Here is a 20,968-nt window from a genome sequence, read left to right as displayed (position 1 = left end):
CTGTTGGACCAGTCCTACAAGCATGACGAACAGGTCGCCATGAAACTCCTAACATATGAGCTGGTCAACTGGAGCAACTCCACCTGTCTGAAGCTGGCTGTGGCTGCTAAGCAACGTGACTTCATTGCCCACACCTGCAGCCAGATGTTGCTCACTGACATGTGGATGGGCTGCTTAAGGATGGGCAAAAATCCCGGCCTCAAGGTTGACATCGCAAAATGTTTTCTTTCAGGAATCCATAATAAATATCTCACAGTAATAACGAAGTGAGAATAATTTAACAAACTCACTGTGTCTAATGAAAACGATTTTCTCCTCAAGGTTATTCTTGGAATTGTCTTTCCTCCTCTGATCCTACTGTTGGATTTCCGTCTCAAAGAGGGTGCTTCTTATCGTACAGCTGAAAACAAAGAACAAGGAACCGATAAGGAAGACGACACAAAATCCAGCAAAGTAATTTAAATACCTTTTTTTGTCAAAGGCAAAAAGTATGAGCTTAAACTGAGAGTTTGCTGTTATGATATTATTACTATTAGATATATATTATATTATATTATTATTGTTATATAGGACCCTAATAATGATGCAACTTCCCGAAAGGGGGACGAAGAGGAGGGCAGCACTAATGTCCGCAAAATCCCCATTGGCAAAAGATTCTTTGAGTTTTATAATGCGCCATTCACCAAATTCTGGTTCAACACCGTAAGTTTCCCACATGTAATCAATAATTATTTGGTATTTTTTGTGTAGTGACTTAAACGCAATGGTATTTTTGTTGTTTTAGATTTGCTATCTGGGATATTTGATGTTGTACAACTACATAATCCTGGTAAAGATGGAGCGGTTGCCATGTTTACAAGAATGGACCGTCATCGCATACATCCTCACACTTGGATCAGAAAAAGTCAGACAGGTAAAAGTCATTACATACCTTTGTGTAATACACGTACATACATGTAGATCTTATAGATATTGTGTTAAACCCTGACGTGTAGATTCTGATGTCCGAGCCGGGGAAGCTGAAACAGAAGATAAGTGTGTGGCTGGAAGAGTACTGGAACATCACAGACCTGGCGGCCATTGGCACCTTCCTCCTCGGCCTAATGCTCCGTCTGCAGCACGAGCCTTACATGGGCTACGGCAGAGTCATCTACTGCATAGACATAATCTTCTGGTACATTCGTGTGTTGGACATCTTTGGAGTCAACAAATACCTGGGACCCTATGTGATGATGATAGGGAAGATGGTAACAACATTTACTGTACTGTAAATCATGTAGAAACCACATGACATGCAACACAAACACAGTTCACACCGAGTCCAAACTTCTCGTCTTTCAGATGATAGATATGATGTACTTTGTGGTGATCATGCTGGTAGTGCTCATGAGCTTCGGGGTGGCTCGGCAAGCCATCCTCCACCCCGATGAGGAGCCGACGTGGCGGCTGGCCAGGAACATTTTCTACATGCCCTACTGGATGATCTACGGAGAGGTTTTTGCGGACTCGATAGACCGTAAGACTCGAGTTCATAGTAAGATTCTGTTTCCTGATTCTGGGCAGATGATCAGTGTTACAGTACCTTTCCTGTCATATTTCGTGATGTTTATGAATAACACAGTTACAGTGAAACCCCTCTCGTACTTTGTCTCCCTCTGCTGGCGTCTTTATATTAGTGTTCAATACATTGTAATCATTTTGCATTGAGGAGGAGGAGCTGAATATGTATTTTTATCTAATTTTCATGATCATCTGCCTTTAAACATTTTTTTTGCCAGTGTTTCTTCTGTCAGGGTGAAGTTGAAATGATTAAATATAAAACATATGTTTTCTGAGGAAGTTTCTGAACCTGTTTGTTTTAATCTACTAAAACAGAGATTCCCGTGGAGAAATCTAAAATCTTTTATTACTGGAAGTTTGGGAAACATTTGTCAGAAAACCAGTCCGGTCTTTCACGGACAGCCGCTTGACCTTGACAGAAGGGCAATAAATAAAACAAATTGATTTATCTATTGATTCTCATGCCTTTTCAATGTTTTTCCAAGTCTACGCGATGGAAATCAACCGTGAGTAGTCTTTAAACCGAAGGATTCATTTCAAATCAGTTTGGCCAGACAGCTCGGAATGATTTCTATAGCATGACCTCCTCGTTCCCTGCAGCTCCATGCGGTGATCATTTATTTGACGAGGACGGTAAGAAACTGCCTCCGTGCATCCCCGGGGCCTGGCTCACGCCTGCCATCATGGCCTGTTACCTCCTCGTGGCAAACATTCTTCTGGTCAACTTGCTGATCGCCGTGTTCAAGTAAGTATTTGCTGCTCCATCGTGTTTCGAGGGACATCTGCTATCAAACTGCGAGCTCACTGGTCCTGCTTTCCTGTCCCACAGCAACACTTTCTGTGAAATCAAGTCCATTTCCAACCAGGTGTGGAAGTTCCAGAGATATCAGCTGATCATGACGTTCCACGACCGCCCCATCCTGCCGCCACCTCTCATTATTTTCAGCCACATCTACATCCTCTTCAACCGGCTGTTTCGCCGATGTGCCAGAAAGAAACAAGATGGAGAGCTGGATGAGAAGGATCGCGGACTCAGTAAGTCATCTAAGGATGCAAAGAGAAATACACACACACGTTACTAGAACAGTACAGGTTCTGATCATGATTTGTTTCTATCAGAGCTCAGGCTGAATCCAGAGGAGCTCAAATGTCTGTATGAGTTTGAAGAGCAGTGTGTGGAGGAATATTTCCGCGAGAAAGAGGATGAGCAGCAGTCTTCCAGCGACGAACGCATCAAGGTCACCTCGGAAAGGTGAAATCCCTTCTGAACGAAGTCTCGCACGTCTGTAAGCATGACGATGGCATAACCTATTTGCTCTCTGGTGTTCTCTGCAGAGTTGAGAACATGTCCATGCGTCTGGAGGAGGTAAACGAGAGGGAGAACACCATGAAGGCCTCCCTGCAGACAGTGGACCTGCGCTTGGCACAGCTGGAGGAGATCCACGGGAGGATGGCGGTCGCCCTGGAAAAGCTCGCAGGCGTGGACCAAATGGAACTGACCAGGAGCCACTCGCGAAACTCCTCCCAGTGCGACCCCTCCTCCCTGCTGCGCCAGGGCAGCATTAACAGCGCTGATGGTTACAGTCTGTACCGTTTCCACATGGACATGGAGGAGTTCGCGTCGAAGCAGAAGGACACGGACGTGACACCGAAAGCCGGCGTGGAGAGACAGAGGAGCCTGAGGGAAGCCTCCGGTATTTGTACCCGCAACCCAAAGGAAAGCGGACAGACCTTAGAGGTCGGCGGTCTGGACAGATCACGACCGAGTTCATGTGTGGGCATTCTCATATCTCCATGCGAACAGAAGCCGGCCTCCGCCACATCAAGTCAAGAGACCTTGTCCAACCTGAAGAACGGCAGCACAATGCTGCTGGACCGACTGAAGCCTTGTTCTCCACCAAAAAGAACCAAATCCTTGAGGTACTCGCCAGTTGAAGACCAAGCCACTTCTCCTTTGACAAAGAGGAGGGCTATGAGCACCATCGTTGTCAGCCCCCCCGATGGGGAAGCAGATGAGCCCCCAACGAAGAAGGCCCAACTGCCGTCTGGGACTTCCTCGTCCCCAAAGAGGACTAAATCGTTGAGACATTTCCACGGTGAATTCCAAAGCCAGACTTCCCCCGTCACAAAGAGGAGAGCCATGAGCGGCATCATCCACAACCCAGCGGAGGCAGGTGACGATGTGCAAGCTGCTGAATTAAAGTCGGTGGCGGAACAGCTCACCAAAACCCAGAATCAGTGGCAAGAGAACTTGGAGCACAAGATGCACCCGAGCACTACCGGTCACATGGCCAACGTTTCAACCGTCAGAAGTCTCTCCCAACAGTCTCGAGCTCGCGCTGCACCCACAGAGCCTAAAAGCGATCCTCTGGAAGGCACAGGAGCGCGTCCGACGGAGGGACACGCAGCGGACCATTCAAAGGCGAAGGCCAAGCGGAACCTCTCAGACGCTACCGAGTACCTGACCGTGGCCGACGAAAAGCGGTTCCCGTCTCACAGATCGCAGAGCTTCACCACCAGTGGGAGGGAAGCAAAGGCGGTCAGTAAGGAGGCCGGAGCCTCAGGCAGCGAGAGGGACCTGGGCGAGGCCTGCAGGGCGGCGGGCGGCGATGCGGGGAAGAAGATGGAGGCAGAGCAGGAAGAAGACAATCCGCCTGGAAATTAGATACGAGCCATGAAGAGAGGCGGGACGAAACAAAATGAGGAAATTCATTATTTATGGAGGAGGAATTGGATGGTGGAAGCGATGCAGAGAACTATCCTACCTTTGTTCTGGAGTTTATGCCTCACATCAATGATAAAAAATGGAATGGCAGTATTTCCTTACCAAACTTTCTTTTTTCTTTCCATCATGCATTACCTGTTAGTTGTCAGTACAAAGTAGTGAAAAAAACCCACAACATAGCTTTTTCTTTCAAAGATTCACTTTCTTTACTCTTTCATTAGTTTAACAGACAGTAATTCCAAACCATTCACTTAACAGCTTTCCTCAAATATTGTGTTTTCATGTTTAATGTTTACATTTTATGGCAAAAATAAAGTAAACACACATCAGTTAATTAGGCCAAAAGCAAGAGGCTATTTGAACATCACAAACATTAATTCAGATATGATTGACACTTTTGAATACTCTGTAAACATATTCTTCTCAGATACTTTAAAATGTGCTTAATACTTATAGCTTTCATGCAAATACTGACAATGGCATAACAATATGTAGTTCTGTACAGCTCCTAAAAAACAAACGACCTTTTGCCATTTTGACACACAAACCTGGTTAAATGAAGCTTTCCTTCAGTACAGTAGGTTACATTTATACTTTTTTTTTTTTAAATCACAAAACGATAGCTCCTAAGAGGCACGCAATAACAATTAGTGGTGCCAGTGCAACAGGAGACTGTATTAGAACACATGAATTCACAGAGACAAGTACAATCAATACTGAGACGTGATACGTCCATCCAACACGGTAAATATGATAGTATAAATATGATACTAGAGTGTATAAAACGATGCTACAATTTATGAAATAATCTGCATTTTTGTTTCCCCCCCCCCTATCTATAAGACAACTAGGTGGAATTGTATCATATTAAATACATTATATTCTCGGGACGTCCAACAGAGGTATTACAAACGCCAACAGAATCTCTGGCTCCTGTGAGCAGAGTCCGCAGGGCCCGTTACAAACTAATTCTGACAATCACGGACAGGTCTTTTGATCACGATGGCATCTCGATCGCGGGCTTCAGCTGGCGGCAATGTTCAATATTACCACTGCGCCCGCTGCTGGGAGGACGCCCGGGAGGCGGGTCGGGAAACAGCAAAGTCCCTCTAGAGCTGTGAACAGCTGTGGGATGATCCGCTTAGAGGAGCGTACACTTGAAGAATTTCATTCTCTTTGACTTCTTCTCTGTGATCTTGACAGGTTTGCCCGATCCTCCGGCGTTGTTGTCGGTCTATCAATGGAAAAAATGTGGTGGAGAAAAAGTTATAAATAAAGTAGGGCTTCACATTAATTGTAGCACGTGTCAAGGTTGTAGGTTTAGTTCCTGAATTATATTCACATCAATCGAGCAACAGAACTATCATTAAACTGGAGGCAGTTGGCCTCTTTGTAGCCCAAGAGGCGAAATACATGCACTCAATACTGCTTACAGCGCTTATTTGCTGAGGAAAGGATCATTGAAAGCAACTTAGATAAGCATTTTATCTTTTGTATCAGCTACTCGCATCTGAAAAATGGCAGCTAGACAATAAGAAGAAAGTATGACTTCAGTGAATTACTCTGAATCTCTAACCTTATTTTGAGAGGTGACATAACTCCACCCGCAGCAGAATAAATTGTAAAAGTATTAATAACTTACTGTCTTTGAGCTCAGATTGTGTAATATGTCTCTTCCCATGTTATAAAAAGCCTGGAATGACAAATAAAAAAGCAAAACATGTTGAATGTACGTATTCATTGGCCGTGGTTCTTTCAGGGTTAACAAAAATGAACTTACCTCTTCTACATTTAGGCTAGACTTTGCACTTGTTTCCAAGAACTTAACTCCATAATCAATAGCCAGCTAAACGGGATAGAAATACAATGTTAGTGTGTCACTCAACCTCCCCAGCATTTTATTTGTTTTTGACTGGTTCTTAGTAATGACTGGCTGCGGAAACTCACTTTTTCACCTCTGTCTTTGGACACCTGTCTCCTGTCGGACATGTCGCATTTGTTACCCAGTATCATCTTCTCCACGTCAGACGAGGCATGCTGGAAATCAAAGAGACTCATTATGCTTATAATGTCAGACAGCACTTACAACCACTAGAGCTGCTGATACCAGCTTCCATTCAGCGCTCACCTCTTCAATATTTCTGATCCAGTTTTTTATGTTTTCAAAAGACTTCTCATTGCTGATGTCATAGACCAACATGATGCCCTGTGAAGAAAAACAGTCCTCCTCGTAAATAATAATTCCATCCCTTCAATACATGAAATAAACCAATAGGGAGGATGTGCTGGGTGAAGTACAAACACACCAATGCTCCTCTGTAGTAAGCTGTGGTGATGGTGCGAAACCGCTCCTGTCCTGCAGTGTCCCTATAAAACATCAAGTTAGAAGTGAACATTAGGATCACATTCAGACTTTTTATTTTAGTTTTTCATTATTTTTAAGAAGAAAAAAAAATGAGAATATTAAAATATCCTTTACCATATTTGAAGTTTGACTCTCTTTCCATCCAGCTCTATTGTTCTGATTTTGAAGTCTATTCCTTTTTTTCAATAAACAAGCACAGATACAGGTTTATGGTTACTGCATTGATTAGTTACATGCAATTATTAAACATTTTTGCTCATCAAACTGGGCACTTCTGCGCCTATGTGAATTAATAGCAATGAACTGTTAATCCTATGTCAAGTATTAGGAGGGCATCATTTGATGTCACAGGCCAACTAGAGCTCTGCTGCAGTACAGCGTACTGTAGAGCTTAATGGAGGATATAACTGTATTTTAACAATTCCAAATGCAAGAATGAAAGCCTTGTGTTCAAAAGGTCAACCATCATTGCTATAGCATTTCATTTCATTCCATATTTAACCTCCAGTGCCTAACCATGAGCCATCAAGGACAGGTGATCACTATAATGAGTCTCTCCCATTGTCTTGCTCGTATGCATTTACAGTCTCTTTAAACGATATAGGTCTGAGAACCAAATATGAATAGTGCCGGATAAAGACCACGCCATGCGTGCAATGCTTTGACGCATCGGCTGATAAGGGCATGCATTATGTCAGATGTATGTATCTTTAGGGGCGGCAGCAGGGTACTCACCTATTGTGGATATGAAGGTGGTATTGAAGGAGTCCTCGCTGAATCTGAACAGCAGACATGTCTTGCCGACTCCGCTGTCTCCGATTAGCAGCAGCTTAAACAAATAATCGTACGTTTTCGCCATTTCAAAAACGACGTGGACTCCGACGTTTCGCTAATAATAGACCGTATTGGGCCGGGGTCCCCAGTCTGGAAATCCTCAGCTGTCTTTGGGAGATAGGGAAACTGACCGGTGCCAAGGGGAGTGTCGTCACTTGCCGAAATGCATTATGGTATATGAAGTTAAAAGGGATAAGGGAAGAGGCATAACTTTTTTTAAATTGTATTTATTTTCATTGTCATATGAATCGGCTAAAATACAATATTAGTTGTTGGTCGAACTAATCCCTTAATTTTGCTTTTTGATAAATTTCATGATGAGTAAGGTTAAATATATTATAATTAATAAACATGTATTGGTTTATTATTATTATTATTATTACATGACATAGTGTAATAATAATAATATATTATTTCGTCAAACAAAATCGCATTGAAAGACAATGATTCTGGATAATATGATGATAATATATCCTGTTCATAATATCCAAGGATATTTGAGGCAACAACAATTCCTGGAACAGCAGCTCACACCGTTCCTCTGCCACCAGGCGACGCATGCGCAGTACAGCGAGCCTATCACGGTGAAAATGCCTGTAAGTTACGGTGTTCTTCTTGGGTGATTTGTTTTCTTTGTTATTGTACAATGTTGTCACCTGTCAGTATTTCTATTACCGAGTTCCCATCGCCTTACTGTGCGGTTGTTTGCGTGTCCTGGACCCGCGGAGGTTGTGGTGGCCATCCGTGGCAGCAGAAGCACATGGCGATAGTTAGCTAATGTAGCGTTAGCCCTGGCTAGCCCGGGCGCCTGAAACGCGACATTTGTTTTTTATTGTAACAACTGCAGCTTAAGTTGTCGCTACTTGTGTTGATCGGGGGTTTGCCAGCGTCCGTGCTAAAATGTTGCATTACACGTTGGCTAAGCAAAATGTGGACTTATTTGTCATAGTGCCCGTCGTAGTGGACTAACGTCACGTTATATTACAAAACACGTACAGAGCCGACGTTACAATGTCCAACACTGGGTTACGTATTGGAAAGACAACTTCGTATCTGACTTAACCTGGCTCGGGTCAACTTATCACAACTTGTCTGACTAAATAAACGTATTACCTGTTATAATGTACTTTCCCTGTAGCTCGCCAGAGACCTCCTCCATCCTTCTATTGAACTTCAAAGAAGACAGCACAAAAAGAAAAGACTCGTCCAGAGTCCCAACTCCTACTTTATGGACGTCAAGTGCCCAGGTACAGTACATTTAAGGTCACACATAAACACTCCGGGATTTGTTAAGTTTACTGTCATTATTACGGTACACATTTGCCCACCGTGGAATGGTTTCTTTGCAGGCTGCTATAAGATCACCACGGTGTTCAGCCATGCTCAGACAGTGGTGCTGTGTGTGGGATGTGCCACAGTGCTGTGCCAGTCAAGTGGAGGAAAGGCCAGGCTGACTGAGGGTAAACCATCCCAAAGCTTAATCATTGCTATTTAATAAACCTTTTAATGGTGTACACATGCTAACTATAGGTAGACAGCTGCCTAACTTAATCTTTTTTATTTTACAGGTTGCTCTTTCAGGAGGAAGCAACACTAAAAGGCATTCCCCACTGTCTGTAATCAAGCCGTGCTGTTGATAAATCCCTCATCATGTCCATCAATTACAACACAGTTGTTCATTGACTAATGGCAGGTTCTGCTACTGTGCAAATGTCCAACTTGCATTATAAAGAATCATGAACTGGAATAAAGTCTTTTTAAATGAAAAAATAACAAATCTAAAATAATAAAGCAGTAATAAAATGTGAAGCATTCTGGAACTTTTATTGAAGAACAAAAACGGTTTGTCACAATTTGAAAATTACCTTCACAGAAAGTATAGTAATCTTTTGGGCCTTTGAAAATATGTGCCATAGATTTCTTAGGAAAAACATACACATATAAAAAGACATGGATATTAAGTAGAGACATATAGCAGTTAGCCAACATACAGTTTTGCCAACTTGGAGCACAAATGAAACGTGCAATAAATACTCCACTCGCATATTTGTGAACCAGGAGTTGCTCAAAATTGCCTCGGCAAATGTTTTACACCTAATGCTACCTATTTCCATTATATTACTCTGAAAGGCAGATCTCTAAAAGCATGTTCACCAAGGAAAGAATAAAAATAAAAAACACATGCTCTACAACAGCTTTTTCTTTTTGATTACTGCGTCTGACATTGCACTCCACTTCTTGGACCCTCCTCATCTTCCTCGTAAGATTCCCTACTGGCATTTCGCTGATTGGTCCGCACATCCACATCACAAAGTTGAACCTCCTCCATTTCGTCAGTAATCATTACATCGTCCCTGGGAGGAAGCAGTCTTTCCAGCTGGAACATGAGATGCTCTGGTAGCCAACCGTTCTCTGGAAAGTCCACCTGCCGGATGAATTGCAATTACCTTATTAAAAAGTTCTCTAAAGCATAAGAATCCCTTTAAATAGTTTTTTCTACAGTGCAGATATGCATTCAGTATAGCTTACCTGAAAATGAATGAAAAGCTGCCCCTTCTCAAAAGGTTCCCTGTAAACGGGCATGCCCTCATTCTGAACACATTTTATGTCGCCATGCTTGATTACTTCGCCTTGAAAAAAGGAAAGAAAAAAGGTACATCTTGGTTATTTATTACCCATACAAACTACCAGATAAGGCAGTACCGGAGTGTATCTAATGTCATCCATTACCTGGGTGTGAGCTGATGATGAGCATTCTGTCATCTAATGTTTGGATTGCCTTCTTGAAACCACACAGAGCCTCGGCGAGTTTGATATTCATCTTCATTGTCAAATCATTGTCTTTTCTCTGGAACAAAGGGTGCTCCTTCTGATCCAGAACAATTATTACATCCCCAGGCTCCAACCCAGGTTCCTGGTCGCCTTCTCCAGTGAATGTAATTTTCTGGCCATCTCTCATGCCTGTACAGCACATGCATCTTCAGTTTAGTTTGCAGTGAAAAAAAATATGTACACAACCAACTACAATACAAGGTAAAATAGGACCAACTCAGAGAGGGGCGGGCATACCTTTATCAATGTGAACTTCAAGAATTTTCTTCTGCCGTTCTACTTTGCGTCCGTTGCAGTTCTTGCAGCGGTCTTTAGAGTTAAATTTCTCGCCCTGTCCCTGGCATTCTGCACACATACTTTGGATCTGCTGAATCATCCCTGGGCCAATCTGTTGCACCTTGATCTGCACTCCCCGTCCTTTGCAACTTGAGCACTTCTCCAAGGCACCTTTCTTACCTCCGTAACCTTTATCAAAACAGAATGCAGTTTATTGAACATTTAAAAAACACCCACTATTTAATGTAGGATTAAAAACAAAAAAAATTACTTTACCTTCACAATTTTCACAAATTACACTCTTTTGAAGTCCAAGCTTTCTGCTGCCGCCCTTGTACATCTCCTCTAACGAAACACTAAGCTGGTGAACAACATTTTTCCCTACATCAAAGGGACACATACATTCAAGTTAAACACAAGTGCAAGCCATGGACATATAAACAGTCTGCTGCTAGATTACTTAAATCCTACCTCTTCTTTCTCTCTGCATCCTTCCTCCACCTCCAAAAAACATGTTGAACATGTCCATGGGGGAAGTTCCTCCACCCATGCCTCCCTCTTTGATGGCTTGTTCTCCTCCTTGGTCGTAAAGGTTTCTCTTCTCTGGATTCGACAGCACCTCATATGCTTGAGATATAAGCTTGAACTGTTGTGATAAAAGGGAAACATATTTTCCATAAGTATCAGTCGAGGTTCAATGCAAAAGAGGGAGAAAAATCCATAAATCAAGGTTCTTTTGGTAGTAGATACTAATGATCCATATTGTTGGATAATTATGATTAAAATGAATACAAAAAACGTTTTTATTTTGAAGCCAGTGCAAAGTTGTCATAATTCATCTAATATTAATTTTATATATATTTCTGTGAAAATATCTAGTTGGAATAAACAGGATGTATTCATAAATTTCCCACCAAAACTACATTGACAAAAATGAAATGTGCACACATGATGATAACGTTTAAATTGACCTACGCCCACGACTCATTCTAACGAACAAACCCTGAAGGCATCATAATGTGACTGAATGGAATTTGAGTCCTGGTGTCAATCTGAACCCTTTAACAATTTAACATTGTCAGAGATCATGAGTCAAACTTCACACTGGAGCGATAAACGTTAAATATAAGAATTAATCCACGGTACACGTGCAATCCACACCTTGAGGAGGTCCTTGTGATTCTTTAAGCCTTTCTGGTATATTTACATTACCGGGTAATTTCCTATTGAATGATTTGTAGATGCGCCCTTGAGTCTTAAAGCAGTGTTTACAGCGACCACGAGCCACATCATTTTACATTTTAATTTCTCAACTTCTTGACACGACTGATGCATTTCAACCGGTGTCAGGGGGCGGGTCTTCCTGTACCCAAAAAACAAGAGGAGCCGCGAGATCATTCCAGAAAGTTCCAGGGGGGAGGAGGTGTGTGTGTGTGGGGGGGCAATTCAACAAGACGAGCCGTTTAAAATTAGAACAGAAAGGCGGTCCTAGCAACCATAAACGGACACTAGCTTCATGCTAGTCGCGATACCCTACCTTGTCTCCTTCATTGGGGTTCTTGTCGGGGTGATATTTCAGTGCGAGTTTCCTGTAAGCCTTCTTGAGGTCCTCTTGGGAAGCCTTGGGACTGACGCCCAGTAGATCGTAGTAGCCGGTTTCGTGAACCATGGTGACAAACTGAGGGAGAAAAAAAAAGCACGGGAAAAAAACCCGCAGGTATTACGTTACGTTAGCAACCAATGCTACATGACACAAAACCAACAGCATTAATGGACGTCGGCTAAAGAATGAATAACGCAGAGCCAGTTGCATAACGTTAGGCTTCAACCCGAGCAGCTCGCGAGGAGACTTTACAGCCCGCAGCACGTGCGGTTTACCTCCGTAACGTTAACCCTCTTAAAACACGAGCCTGGCGTTATGGCCTAGCTTGAGTGGAGCCGTTGGACCGTTTAGCCCGATAGCTGGATGTCGGTGTCAGGTCAGAGCGGAGTATACTTACCAGCAGGTCGCTATTGGTGTCCTAGCCTTCGCTGAGAATGGGGACGGAAGATGGCTGGTTCTTATAAAGGCTCCGCGGGGCAGAACTTTCTGGAGCGCTGAGAGGAGAGCAGACCGGAAGTGTCGTTGGCGCTAAAGGGAGGGGAGGAGGAGGAGGAGGGGGGGGGGGTGTTCTAGTAGTTACAGGGAAGTGGGCCAAAGGCTACTCTGATATTTTACATAACTGTATAATTAATGCATTATTAATACAATCATTTCATATTTACATTTTGTATTTAGTACTTTACCACTACTAATGTTTTAGCTGTTGAAGTTGGGGAAAAAGACACCAGGATGTATGTATGTGTTAACTATATTGTGCCGTTTTAATAATATGTGCTGCCGTACAACTACTAACTAAAGAGATCAAATAAGACCAATATTGCAATATTTTCACGGTGATGCTACAGGCTATAATAATAATAATAATCAGAATGCCAGTGTTGCAGTGGGATAACTTTTATTTTTCGCTGCCACTCTCAATTATCAATAAGGGATGGAAGCCAAAAGTAAAATCAGTCCAGTTTCAAGAACAACTTGCAATCCTTACGTCCAATCTTGAACATATTCTGTGAAACAAAGCGAGGGGGCCTTAGCACTTAGCTCGAAGCCCGACACTGTGTCGGTAAATGGCATAGCTGAAAATTAGACCCATGTGATGACATTAAAAGGCAGCCCAATTGTCCCAATGTTACTCGGGACGTTTCCATGTTTTTCCATTTTCAGGAGTCACACGTGCAGACAGAATATGCCTTTGTTGGTAAGTTCTTAGCACGTGGGTCTGCTGAGTGAGATGACTGGTATGAAAACAGACATAGCAGACATCCTCTATTGCTCTAGGTATGTTGTACAAACCAATATACATATTGATACGTAATCCCTATTGAGTAACATCAATGGACCTTTATAAATAGAAAAACACAAAACCGTGTTAATGTGCAAAGCTCGGTTTAGAGCGATCTTTGGAGTGGAAGAACCAAGATTCAATCCGGCAGACTGTTACTTCTCTCCAGCGGAGGCTCATCATGGTGAGAGAGACACATCCTACAGCCTTGACCTGAATCAGCCTCTATCTGTATCTAAATAAACAAAGCAGTTGTTATTGTGCCTTTATCGTGGCTTCCACTGCGGCCACGTCACAATCAGTAACTTCTCTCTTTCTCATGAGTACTACAATGGCCTGTGTATGGAACAGCGACACGATTTTAGACCACAAACTCACCAGAAGCTTCCCAGTATGTGGCAAGTGACTACATTGTTGTGGAGAACCAAAAGCATTTGGATAAACTCCTGCAGGTACTCTCGCTTTCACATTTTGGGGTTTTAACCACTTGCAAAACACTCAAATTTGTCAGGTCCCAAAATGTTCAAACTTCCAAGGTAAAAATAAATGAAAAATCAAAACAACTATTTCTTTTGACATAGCTGTGGTAAGGTTGTTCCTGAATATTGATAGAAAATGGTCAACATAGACTCTGAGGAGAAGAAAGGTTTCATGCGTTTCCTCAATATGGAAGACATGAAGCTGCGTTCTGAATATCTGGTGAAGATAGATAAAAGGTGTATCTTACAACACAGGGAAAAGAAATCATACAATAGTTAAGCTTTCGTAAGAAATAATTGGTCCTCTTAGGCCTCCAGCTGACATTCTGTACGTTACCCACACTTGAGTCCATGTTGTTCTGCACAGAATATACAGCTCTTTTGTCCTCCTTATGAGGGATGTAATGTCAGGGTGCCCTGTCGCGCTCTCTTCATTCAGAGCTGAATATCACAGCTGGAGGAGAAGCACTGAAAAAAGAGCAACCATCAGCAATGTCATGTTGAACGAGGGCCAGGAGGAAGTTTTGGTCAATGCTTTTAACACTGGAGGTAATGCCTCCAGATAATGAAAAAGGATGCTGCATTCGTGACATCAACCATATCCAATGTGAAGTCAAGTGATAGAACGGTATCTTTGTGAATCAACCGCTTTTGGACATTAACATTTTTTACAAACTCGGGGGAACGAATGTAATTAAGCATTTAAAGTAAATACTTTCACAAAGTACGACAGTTAGTCATAAATTAGAAATCTCTATCACTCTAGAAATGTTACTGTGTTCCGGTAATGTAGCAAAACAGAAACCATGGAGCCAACAGAGGAGGGGCTTGGAGGCCATGCCGCTTTGTCGTCAGCTCGGAAGCCGACAAACCGAGGTGGGAGACATCCTTGGGGGGAAAGGACAAAGAAGTGTACCAGACCATTAAAGAAGGAATCAGCTGAGTCTGCTCTGCAGACACCTCTAATGCCCAACATGAAGAAAAGTGGACTATTGTACGAGAATACTTTGTGAGAGCTTGGTAAATTTGGCAGAACATGGATAAAAAAAATGTTGTTATGTACTAAATAGATGATGCTTTATGTACTAAAAGCTGTGCAATTTTAAAGACTGCAAAAAAAGACTATTTTGATTTTTCTTTAGTTACAGGTCCCACAATGAAGCTTCGTCACCCTGTTGTGTGTCATTGAGCCTCAAGAGTAGTGTCATTTTCCTATAGAAATTACTGTTTGTATAGAAATCACATCACATATCTCATCACTCGTCACGCTAACAATTGAATTATCTCCGGGGCTTATGTTTAGAAATGCATAAGTAACGCAGGATCCATACATATATATTTAAGTATTAAATTGTTAATAACAAGTCACACTATTTGGATTCATCTTCACATGCAGAAATATTTCTTATGAATTCATTTTTACCGCTTTGAAATCATAACAGTTACTTGTTTGAAGGGTCCTTACCTGGTATTTCTTTGTAAATTATGTGGTATATTCAGTACATGGTTTATACCAATTTGGATAAAAACTTGACAAGGACATTACTTTTACCAGGAATCAAATCACAAAAGAGTCATCATCATAGCAGCTGAGGTTTATGACAACCACAAGTCATTTGCATAACATCAAATAAAAAGTCTAACATTTGTGATGTTACTGTGATATTTTTTTTCCATTATACATTCAATATATTTGCCGCAAGAAACACAGTATGACATGAATACTTGATTGCAAAATATATATTTGCAAGTTTCATGATCTCCGTTACCTGCTAACGGTAATAATTTTTAAATATTAAAGCTTTAATACACATTTGTTTCATAAATGAATGTGACAAACATTTGAACAGAATTGAAGGGTTTGACATTTTAGGTGTTTAAGTCTTGGAGGGTCCAGATTGCATCTTTTATGTATAAATAACTTAAATAATTTTTTGTATACGACAAAAGCTGTAATTCCGCAAATACACAGACAATATCCACCACAGACTAAACAGTTCCAGAATGAAACCATATTACATATACGTTACATTAGAGACAGTGCAACAGGAATAATACAACACTTTGGAATTTTGTAATCCCAGAGTATTTTTATAAATACACGTCATGTTTGAAAATGTGCATTATGTGAAGATACAACTTGACCTAAAGTGACCCTTACCAATGACTCGTGGTCTTATCAAACCAGCTCCCGCACTCGTTGACATATTGCATCAGTGAATTCTGAGCACTTTGAGTTTCCTCCCAGGTCTTTGGTCAGAGCCTTGAAGACAAGAGATAAACAAATCACACAAAAAAATACAACCAAAATGGCATTCCTTTGTTGTTTTAAAAGTAGATTACCTTTTTGTCTCGAATGACGTCGAAGCAGGCCGTCTCAATCTTCTGGGCGTGGCCGTGCAGGCCCATGTGCCGTAGCATCATGACCGCACTGAGCAGCAAGGCGGTGGGGTTGGCCATGTCTTTTCCTGCTATATCCGGGGCCGTTCCGTGAACCTGGCAGGAGAAATTAATCACAACGTATGGTCATTGTTCACATTTCTGAAAAGATAAGAAACGGGACCAGGCGAACTTGGACTATAACTCTAAAGGAGGTCTGTCCCTTCCAAATCTTTTGTTTTACAATATTTCAATCTGTACGATGCTTCGGAGGGGAAGAAAAAAAATAAAAAATCAACCCAGATCACTATTGCCTGCTCGGCCCCATGTAACGGGGATGAAATATACCACAAGGTGGCGATGCAGTGCTCAAGAACAGAAAATCCAGGAACCCCCCCATCCCAACCACATATAGAACTATAGAACACACTGTAAAATATCACAGAACGTAAAAAACATATGGTGGTCAATTGATAACAAATGTGGTAAAAAAAAAAAAATCTTTCATTTTCAAATGTGGTATATTTTCTTCCCTTGCTAAAGGGGAGGCCTGTTTTACTTTCACGGCTGTTGATGGCCGATTAAAGAACTCACTCTTTAACTAACCTAACCTGACCATAAACATAAAATACAAAATAATCTGATAACTGGGAATGAAAAGAACATACCGACTCAAATATGGCAACACCATTAGCACCAATGTTTCCACTCGGAGTCACTCCAAGACCTCCAATTAGTCCAGCACAAAGATCACTGCAATGGTAAAAACAGTTAACTTAAGATGCATTCTGTACAGAAATATTGACCATACAAACTAGATTTCATGAATATACTAAAGCACACAGGTTGCAACAAACGTAGATCTAGTCAGTGTAATGTTTTAATACTCAACAGAACATCAATGTCTTGGTTTCACCTTATTTTTAAATGTACAATAAAACCAGATGATATGATTTATACTGGTGTGTAAATGCATGTTCGGAAATGGAGAACTTGCTGCAGGATTACATCATCTGCTCTCTGCACAACTACTTTAATTTGTGAATGTGTCATTTTTGGTCCATTTCATTGAGGAACAATACAATGGAGACAAGTAGGACGTATTATATAAAAAGGTGCACTGTGTAAGAGGTTTACTTACCTCAAGATGTCACCATACAAATTTGGCATCACTAATACATCAAACTGTGAGGGATCTTGTACCATCTACGAGAACATTTATGAACAATGCCACTATTCATCAATATACATCCAACCAAATACATCCATCTAAAACATGATACATACTCTCAGAAGCGATTGGGACTTACATTAAGGCACACAGTATCCAAGTACATCTCATTGAACTTCACATCCTTGTGCTTTTCAGCAGCCTCTCTGCATGTTCGTAGGAAAAGGCCATCCGACATGCGCCTATAAACAATGTCAACAGAGGACAACCATTTCATTTTGACAAACAGCTTTAGAATGACAAATTACTTCAGGTAATTTGTACTGAATACAACTTACATAATATTGGCCTTATGAACAGCAGTAACACTGGCCCTCTGATTATTTTTGGCATATTCAAATGCATACTCTGCGATGCGTTGGCTGGCTTGCTCTGTGATGAGTTTAATACTCTGTACAACCCCATCAACAATCTGAAAATGTACAAATCCACAAGACATTCAGGTCAAATATGTCAAATAAAACTAGTGTTTAAAAATACAAACTGCTAATGGTTCAGTTCCTTAATATCTTTACTGGGGAAGCGAAAGAAGATGATGATGTATTTGATCTATTAAATGAAACAAGCTGAAATGATAATTCAGTGAGGAAAAAAGCAAAATGTAAAAATAACAATGTTTATTAAAAAAATAAACCGTAAAGGGTGTAACATCTTAACAGGTTATGTATTGTTAAAAGGGTCTCACCACATGTTCAATCCCACTGTACTCTCCCTCAGTGTTCTCCCTGATGGTGACCAGGTTCACATCTGTGTAGGGGGTCTTGTAGCCCTCAATGGACGCACAGGGGCGCACATTGGCATAGAGGTCAAAGGTTTTCCTCAGAAGGAGGTTCATGGAGGGATGGCCAGCAGCTATAGGTGTCTTCAAAGGACCTGTATGTTAAAAAAGTCAATATTATTTACTAAAACAAAAATAACACTCGGGTTGGATCCAAACGAATGTATCGTGTCAAGAATGAACAGTAATTTACGCGTCACATATTTTTAAACCTCTTTCCGACTCAAGGGACAGAGTGATGATATTGCTATTGTAGTTTATTTTAGTAATAATACTTAAAGACGTTACCTTTAAGGCCGATTTTGTTCCGGTCCATGGATTCTTTCGCATCAGGAGGGATCATCCACTTGCCACCAGGTCCTTTGATGGCTGTAACATTTCTCTCCTCCCACTGAATAGGTGCCTAAATAATAAGAATGTACAGATTACATTATGCAGATTTTAAGTTTTAATTTATGATTTGATCGGATTTGTTTCAAATGCAACTATAGTATAATCCATTGCAACATAAACAATTAATTTGCTAGTTGATGTCGCTGGTGAACAAGGATGTTTGGTTCCGTAATTGAGTACTAACTTTAGCTACTTCAAATATCTTCATGACAGCAGTGGAGATCTCTGGACCAATTCCATCCCCAGGGATTAAAGTAACAGTGTGAATCTGAGTGGCAGAAAAAAAAAGAAACATAACATTCAACAATATAAGAAAATTACAGACTCTAGGAGTCACAGATTAATGTAAGCAAAAAGTTGCATCAAGATTCTTCAAGATTTCTTGTGTAGCATTGGAGGATACATACTCCACGCGTGAACGTCCTGGGTTGTAGAGTCTCTTTCTTCAGAGCTCCAACCACTTGTGAAACCTGACAATCAAAATGGCCAATGGTTTGTAAAGGAAAAAAAAACCTCATTCCTAAATGAGAACACAATTACCCCAAATTGTTACACTGATTTTTATAGGAGAGACTAAGTCATCTGGATAATTGTTAATTGTGCACTGCACTCTTTGAACCAAAAGGTACATTCTCACTGTTGCATCGGTGGTCATTGTAATATCTATAAACATGAAAGCAGTACATAATTACATTAGGCACAAGCGATTAATAACTGGATGGTTGGATAAGCGTGATTTGGCATCAATTAGCAAGGACATTCCAGAAGAGGAGACTCAATCCAATTCCCAGCAGGAGTCGGTAGTTCCTGAATAGCATGGTCGTTGTATTGAAAAGGCAAAGTTCTGTTTTCTTGTTTAGAATGAGCTACTATGAACACATAAAACGATCATTTATTGTTGATAAAAACCATTCAATCAGAATGTGGGTAATGTAGATCACCTACAGTAAAAGTGATGCTAGGGGAGACCTTTGGCTTTGAAACACTAATGAGAGTTCACATTAGACTACCAACACAACAACGATGGTCAACAAGTAACTATGCTTAATCAGAGTGCTTGACTTAACTTACTTCCTGAGCCTTGATTTTATCCTTGCCATTGAGCGACAAACCCCACTGTTTTAGTAGATTAAGAATCTGTAGATGAGGGACATTTCAGTGAAATCTGTTGAGCAATCAGCTATAAGCTAACCTTTACAACAAGCTACGGTTAGAGACGTGCAAGTTAGCCAATGTTACCCTTTTCGTGGAATGCATGCTAACCAGCGACTAGCAAGCTAAACAGCAGTCAATGATCAGGTTGCTATAGTAACTAACAGGAAGTAGCGTGAAGCTAGCTAACGTTAGTTAAACCAGTAGGGAATGTTAACAGTATTCTCTGCTATGTCTGCAGTCTTACCATCCCTGGGATAATCTAAACACAATGTCATGGGTGTGGTGTGATACTAAAGATACTATTTCCACATTTGCACCGTACATACCGCTGACCTCCACGCCGTTCCTGCCATCTTCAACTAGCCAAGGTCGATGCAGCAGAGTCAAGCCCGACACGCCACACAGCGGACTTCCGTTTGGCGCTGTGCGCCCCCAAAATAAACCCTCATTAAACACATTAACAATTAACGACATGATTCGTGGAACATCTAAATAAGTTTATGGATCAAACGTTCAGTTATACACCAATTTACATTACATGTCATTTAGCTGACGCTTTTATCCAAAGCGACGTACAAAATAAACATTTTGAATAATAGTGATCGATACCTGCATGCTCTTATTCTGGATACCTTCCAGGATTAGCTTGGAATTTTAGGAATATTTTTTAAATTATGAAAAAAATGCTTATTTATGAGAGGAAAAGCTAATGCGGTCATAAACGGGCAACTGTTTTTTATTGCTGGTTCGAAGTATAGATGGACCACCACCAAGAGTCCCCGAGTCCATGTTTTCTTTGGCAGTAGATGTGCAAACATTGTTTACTATGTACGTACAGCAATATGGAGGACAAATGACCTAAGTATAAATAGATAAACAAATGTATACATGTATAAATAAATACAGGAATAAATAAATAAATGCGTAAAAAAAAAAAATACATGTGAAGATAAATAAATAAATTCTGAAGTAAATATGGAAATAAGTAAATGAATGTAACCATACATAAATGAAAGTTGATTGTATGATTGTATTTATATCTACACAGAGGTGGAAAGTAACGAATTACATTTACTCGA

At 41.0% G+C, this 20,968-nt stretch overlaps 6 protein-coding genes across 8 annotated transcripts; 3 read left to right on the top strand and 3 right to left on the bottom strand.

The window, feature by feature from the left end:
* Positions 1 to 323: 323 nt before the first annotated feature.
* LOC134131264 (transient receptor potential cation channel subfamily M member 1-like) lies at positions 324 to 1,827 on the top strand. The gene is made up of 3 exons (XM_062563169.1): positions 324 to 453; positions 571 to 913; positions 996 to 1,827. Exons 2-3 carry the CDS (start codon positions 806 to 808, stop codon positions 1,269 to 1,271), a joined length of 384 nt encoding a protein of 127 aa, XP_062419153.1. The 5' UTR covers positions 324 to 453; positions 571 to 805; the 3' UTR covers positions 1,272 to 1,827.
* A 227-nt stretch (positions 1,828 to 2,054) lies between these two features.
* LOC119195599 (transient receptor potential cation channel subfamily M member 1) lies at positions 2,055 to 4,504 on the top strand. The gene is made up of 4 exons (XM_037450641.2): positions 2,055 to 2,305; positions 2,390 to 2,595; positions 2,680 to 2,812; positions 2,896 to 4,504. The coding sequence occupies exons 1-4, from the start codon at positions 2,139 to 2,141 to the stop codon at positions 4,223 to 4,225; spliced, it is 1,836 nt and encodes a 611-aa protein (XP_037306538.2). The 5' UTR covers positions 2,055 to 2,138; the 3' UTR covers positions 4,226 to 4,504.
* Positions 4,505 to 4,552: 48 nt separating this feature from the next.
* Positions 4,553 to 7,792, bottom strand: LOC119195602 (ras-related protein Rab-8B-like). Its single transcript, XM_037450647.2, has 8 exons — positions 7,386 to 7,792; positions 6,765 to 6,825; positions 6,592 to 6,652; positions 6,414 to 6,491; positions 6,233 to 6,322; positions 6,066 to 6,131; positions 5,928 to 5,978; positions 4,553 to 5,519 (listed from the first exon to the last, which is right to left on the bottom strand). Exons 1-8 carry the CDS (start codon positions 7,507 to 7,509, stop codon positions 5,427 to 5,429), a joined length of 624 nt encoding a protein of 207 aa, XP_037306544.2. The 5' UTR covers positions 7,510 to 7,792; the 3' UTR covers positions 4,553 to 5,426.
* A 168-nt stretch (positions 7,793 to 7,960) lies between these two features.
* On the top strand, positions 7,961 to 9,678 carry rps27l (ribosomal protein S27 like). The gene is made up of 4 exons (XM_037450648.2): positions 7,961 to 8,080; positions 8,623 to 8,731; positions 8,834 to 8,944; positions 9,053 to 9,678. The coding sequence occupies exons 1-4, from the start codon at positions 8,075 to 8,077 to the stop codon at positions 9,079 to 9,081; spliced, it is 255 nt and encodes an 84-aa protein (XP_037306545.2). The 5' UTR covers positions 7,961 to 8,074; the 3' UTR covers positions 9,082 to 9,678.
* dnaja (DnaJ heat shock protein family (Hsp40) member A) lies at positions 9,288 to 12,750 on the bottom strand. The gene is made up of 8 exons (XM_037450642.2): positions 12,593 to 12,750; positions 12,130 to 12,270; positions 11,064 to 11,238; positions 10,869 to 10,973; positions 10,554 to 10,781; positions 10,215 to 10,445; positions 10,014 to 10,114; positions 9,288 to 9,909 (listed from the first exon to the last, which is right to left on the bottom strand). Exons 2-8 carry the CDS (start codon positions 12,259 to 12,261, stop codon positions 9,694 to 9,696), a joined length of 1,188 nt encoding a protein of 395 aa, XP_037306539.1. The 5' UTR covers positions 12,262 to 12,270; positions 12,593 to 12,750; the 3' UTR covers positions 9,288 to 9,693.
* Positions 12,751 to 15,880: 3,130 nt separating this feature from the next.
* idh3a (isocitrate dehydrogenase (NAD(+)) 3 catalytic subunit alpha) lies at positions 15,881 to 20,343 on the bottom strand. Of its 3 annotated transcripts, XM_037450643.2 has the most exons (12): positions 20,216 to 20,343; positions 19,806 to 19,871; positions 19,142 to 19,204; positions 18,919 to 19,002; positions 18,630 to 18,744; positions 18,249 to 18,436; positions 17,842 to 17,975; positions 17,643 to 17,745; positions 17,474 to 17,538; positions 17,001 to 17,085; positions 16,297 to 16,449; positions 15,881 to 16,216 (listed from the first exon to the last, which is right to left on the bottom strand). In XM_037450643.2, the coding sequence occupies exons 1-12, from the start codon at positions 20,240 to 20,242 to the stop codon at positions 16,133 to 16,135; spliced, it is 1,167 nt and encodes a 388-aa protein (XP_037306540.2). In that variant the 5' UTR covers positions 20,243 to 20,343; the 3' UTR covers positions 15,881 to 16,132. The 3 variants fall into 3 exon arrangements, with proteins under 3 accessions (XP_037306540.2, XP_037306541.2, XP_037306543.1); XM_037450644.2 differs by lacking the exon at positions 19,806 to 19,871 and having other exon boundaries at positions 20,216 to 20,303; XM_037450646.2 differs by lacking the exons at positions 19,142 to 19,204; positions 19,806 to 19,871 and having other exon boundaries at positions 20,216 to 20,257.
* Positions 20,344 to 20,968: the final 625 nt, after the last annotated feature.

This window comes from Pungitius pungitius, chromosome 6, assembly GCF_949316345.1.
Source record: "Pungitius pungitius chromosome 6, fPunPun2.1, whole genome shotgun sequence".
In the NCBI taxonomy this organism is placed as follows: Eukaryota; Metazoa; Chordata; class Actinopteri; order Perciformes; family Gasterosteidae; genus Pungitius; species Pungitius pungitius.
Note: the sequence above shows the minus strand (reverse complement) of the source record. Positions and strands in the feature narration are given on the sequence as shown.

What these genes read in the sequence shown, in the direction of transcription:
- LOC134131264 (XM_062563169.1), top strand. Translation starts at nt 806, where the DNA reads ATGTTGTACAACTACATAATCCTGGTAAAGATGGAGCGGTTGCCATGT. An exon ending in GATCAGAAAAAGTCAGACAG is followed by an intron (nt 914 to 995) that starts GTAAAAGTCATT and finishes CCTGACGTGTAG; the next exon opens with ATTCTGATGTCCGAGCCGGG.
- LOC119195599 (XM_037450641.2), top strand. Translation starts at nt 2,139, where the DNA reads ATGACCTCCTCGTTCCCTGCAGCTCCATGCGGTGATCATTTATTTGAC. An exon ending in TTGCTGATCGCCGTGTTCAA is followed by an intron (nt 2,306 to 2,389) that starts GTAAGTATTTGC and finishes CCTGTCCCACAG; the next exon opens with CAACACTTTCTGTGAAATCA. An exon ending in TGAGAAGGATCGCGGACTCA is followed by an intron (nt 2,596 to 2,679) that starts GTAAGTCATCTA and finishes TGTTTCTATCAG; the next exon opens with AGCTCAGGCTGAATCCAGAG.
- LOC119195602 (XM_037450647.2), bottom strand. Translation starts at nt 7,509, where the DNA reads ATGGCGAAAACGTACGATTATTTGTTTAAGCTGCTGCTAATCGGAGAC. An exon ending in CACCTTCATATCCACAATAG is followed by an intron (nt 6,826 to 7,385) that starts GTGAGTACCCTG and finishes ATTGAAAAAAAG; the next exon opens with GAATAGACTTCAAAATCAGA. An exon ending in CTAGCCTAAATGTAGAAGAG is followed by an intron (nt 5,979 to 6,065) that starts GTAAGTTCATTT and finishes TTGTCATTCCAG; the next exon opens with GCTTTTTATAACATGGGAAG.
- rps27l (XM_037450648.2), top strand. An exon ending in TATGGACGTCAAGTGCCCAG is followed by an intron (nt 8,732 to 8,833) that starts GTACAGTACATT and finishes GTTTCTTTGCAG; the next exon opens with GCTGCTATAAGATCACCACG. An exon ending in AAAGGCCAGGCTGACTGAGG is followed by an intron (nt 8,945 to 9,052) that starts GTAAACCATCCC and finishes TTTATTTTACAG; the next exon opens with GTTGCTCTTTCAGGAGGAAG.
- dnaja (XM_037450642.2), bottom strand. Translation starts at nt 12,261, where the DNA reads ATGGTTCACGAAACCGGCTACTACGATCTACTGGGCGTCAGTCCCAAG. An exon ending in ACCCCAATGAAGGAGACAAG is followed by an intron (nt 11,239 to 12,129) that starts GTAGGGTATCGC and finishes TTATCACAACAG; the next exon opens with TTCAAGCTTATATCTCAAGC. An exon ending in AGCTTTTCATTCATTTTCAG is followed by an intron (nt 9,910 to 10,013) that starts GTAAGCTATACT and finishes TTCATCCGGCAG; the next exon opens with GTGGACTTTCCAGAGAACGG.
- idh3a (XM_037450643.2), bottom strand. Translation starts at nt 20,242, where the DNA reads ATGGCAGGAACGGCGTGGAGGTCAGCG. An exon ending in ATAAAATCAAGGCTCAGGAA is followed by an intron (nt 19,205 to 19,805) that starts GTAAGTTAAGTC and finishes TTTGATTGTCAG; the next exon opens with GTTTCACAAGTGGTTGGAGC. An exon ending in AGATATTTGAAGTAGCTAAA is followed by an intron (nt 18,745 to 18,918) that starts GTTAGTACTCAA and finishes CTTATTATTTAG; the next exon opens with GCACCTATTCAGTGGGAGGA.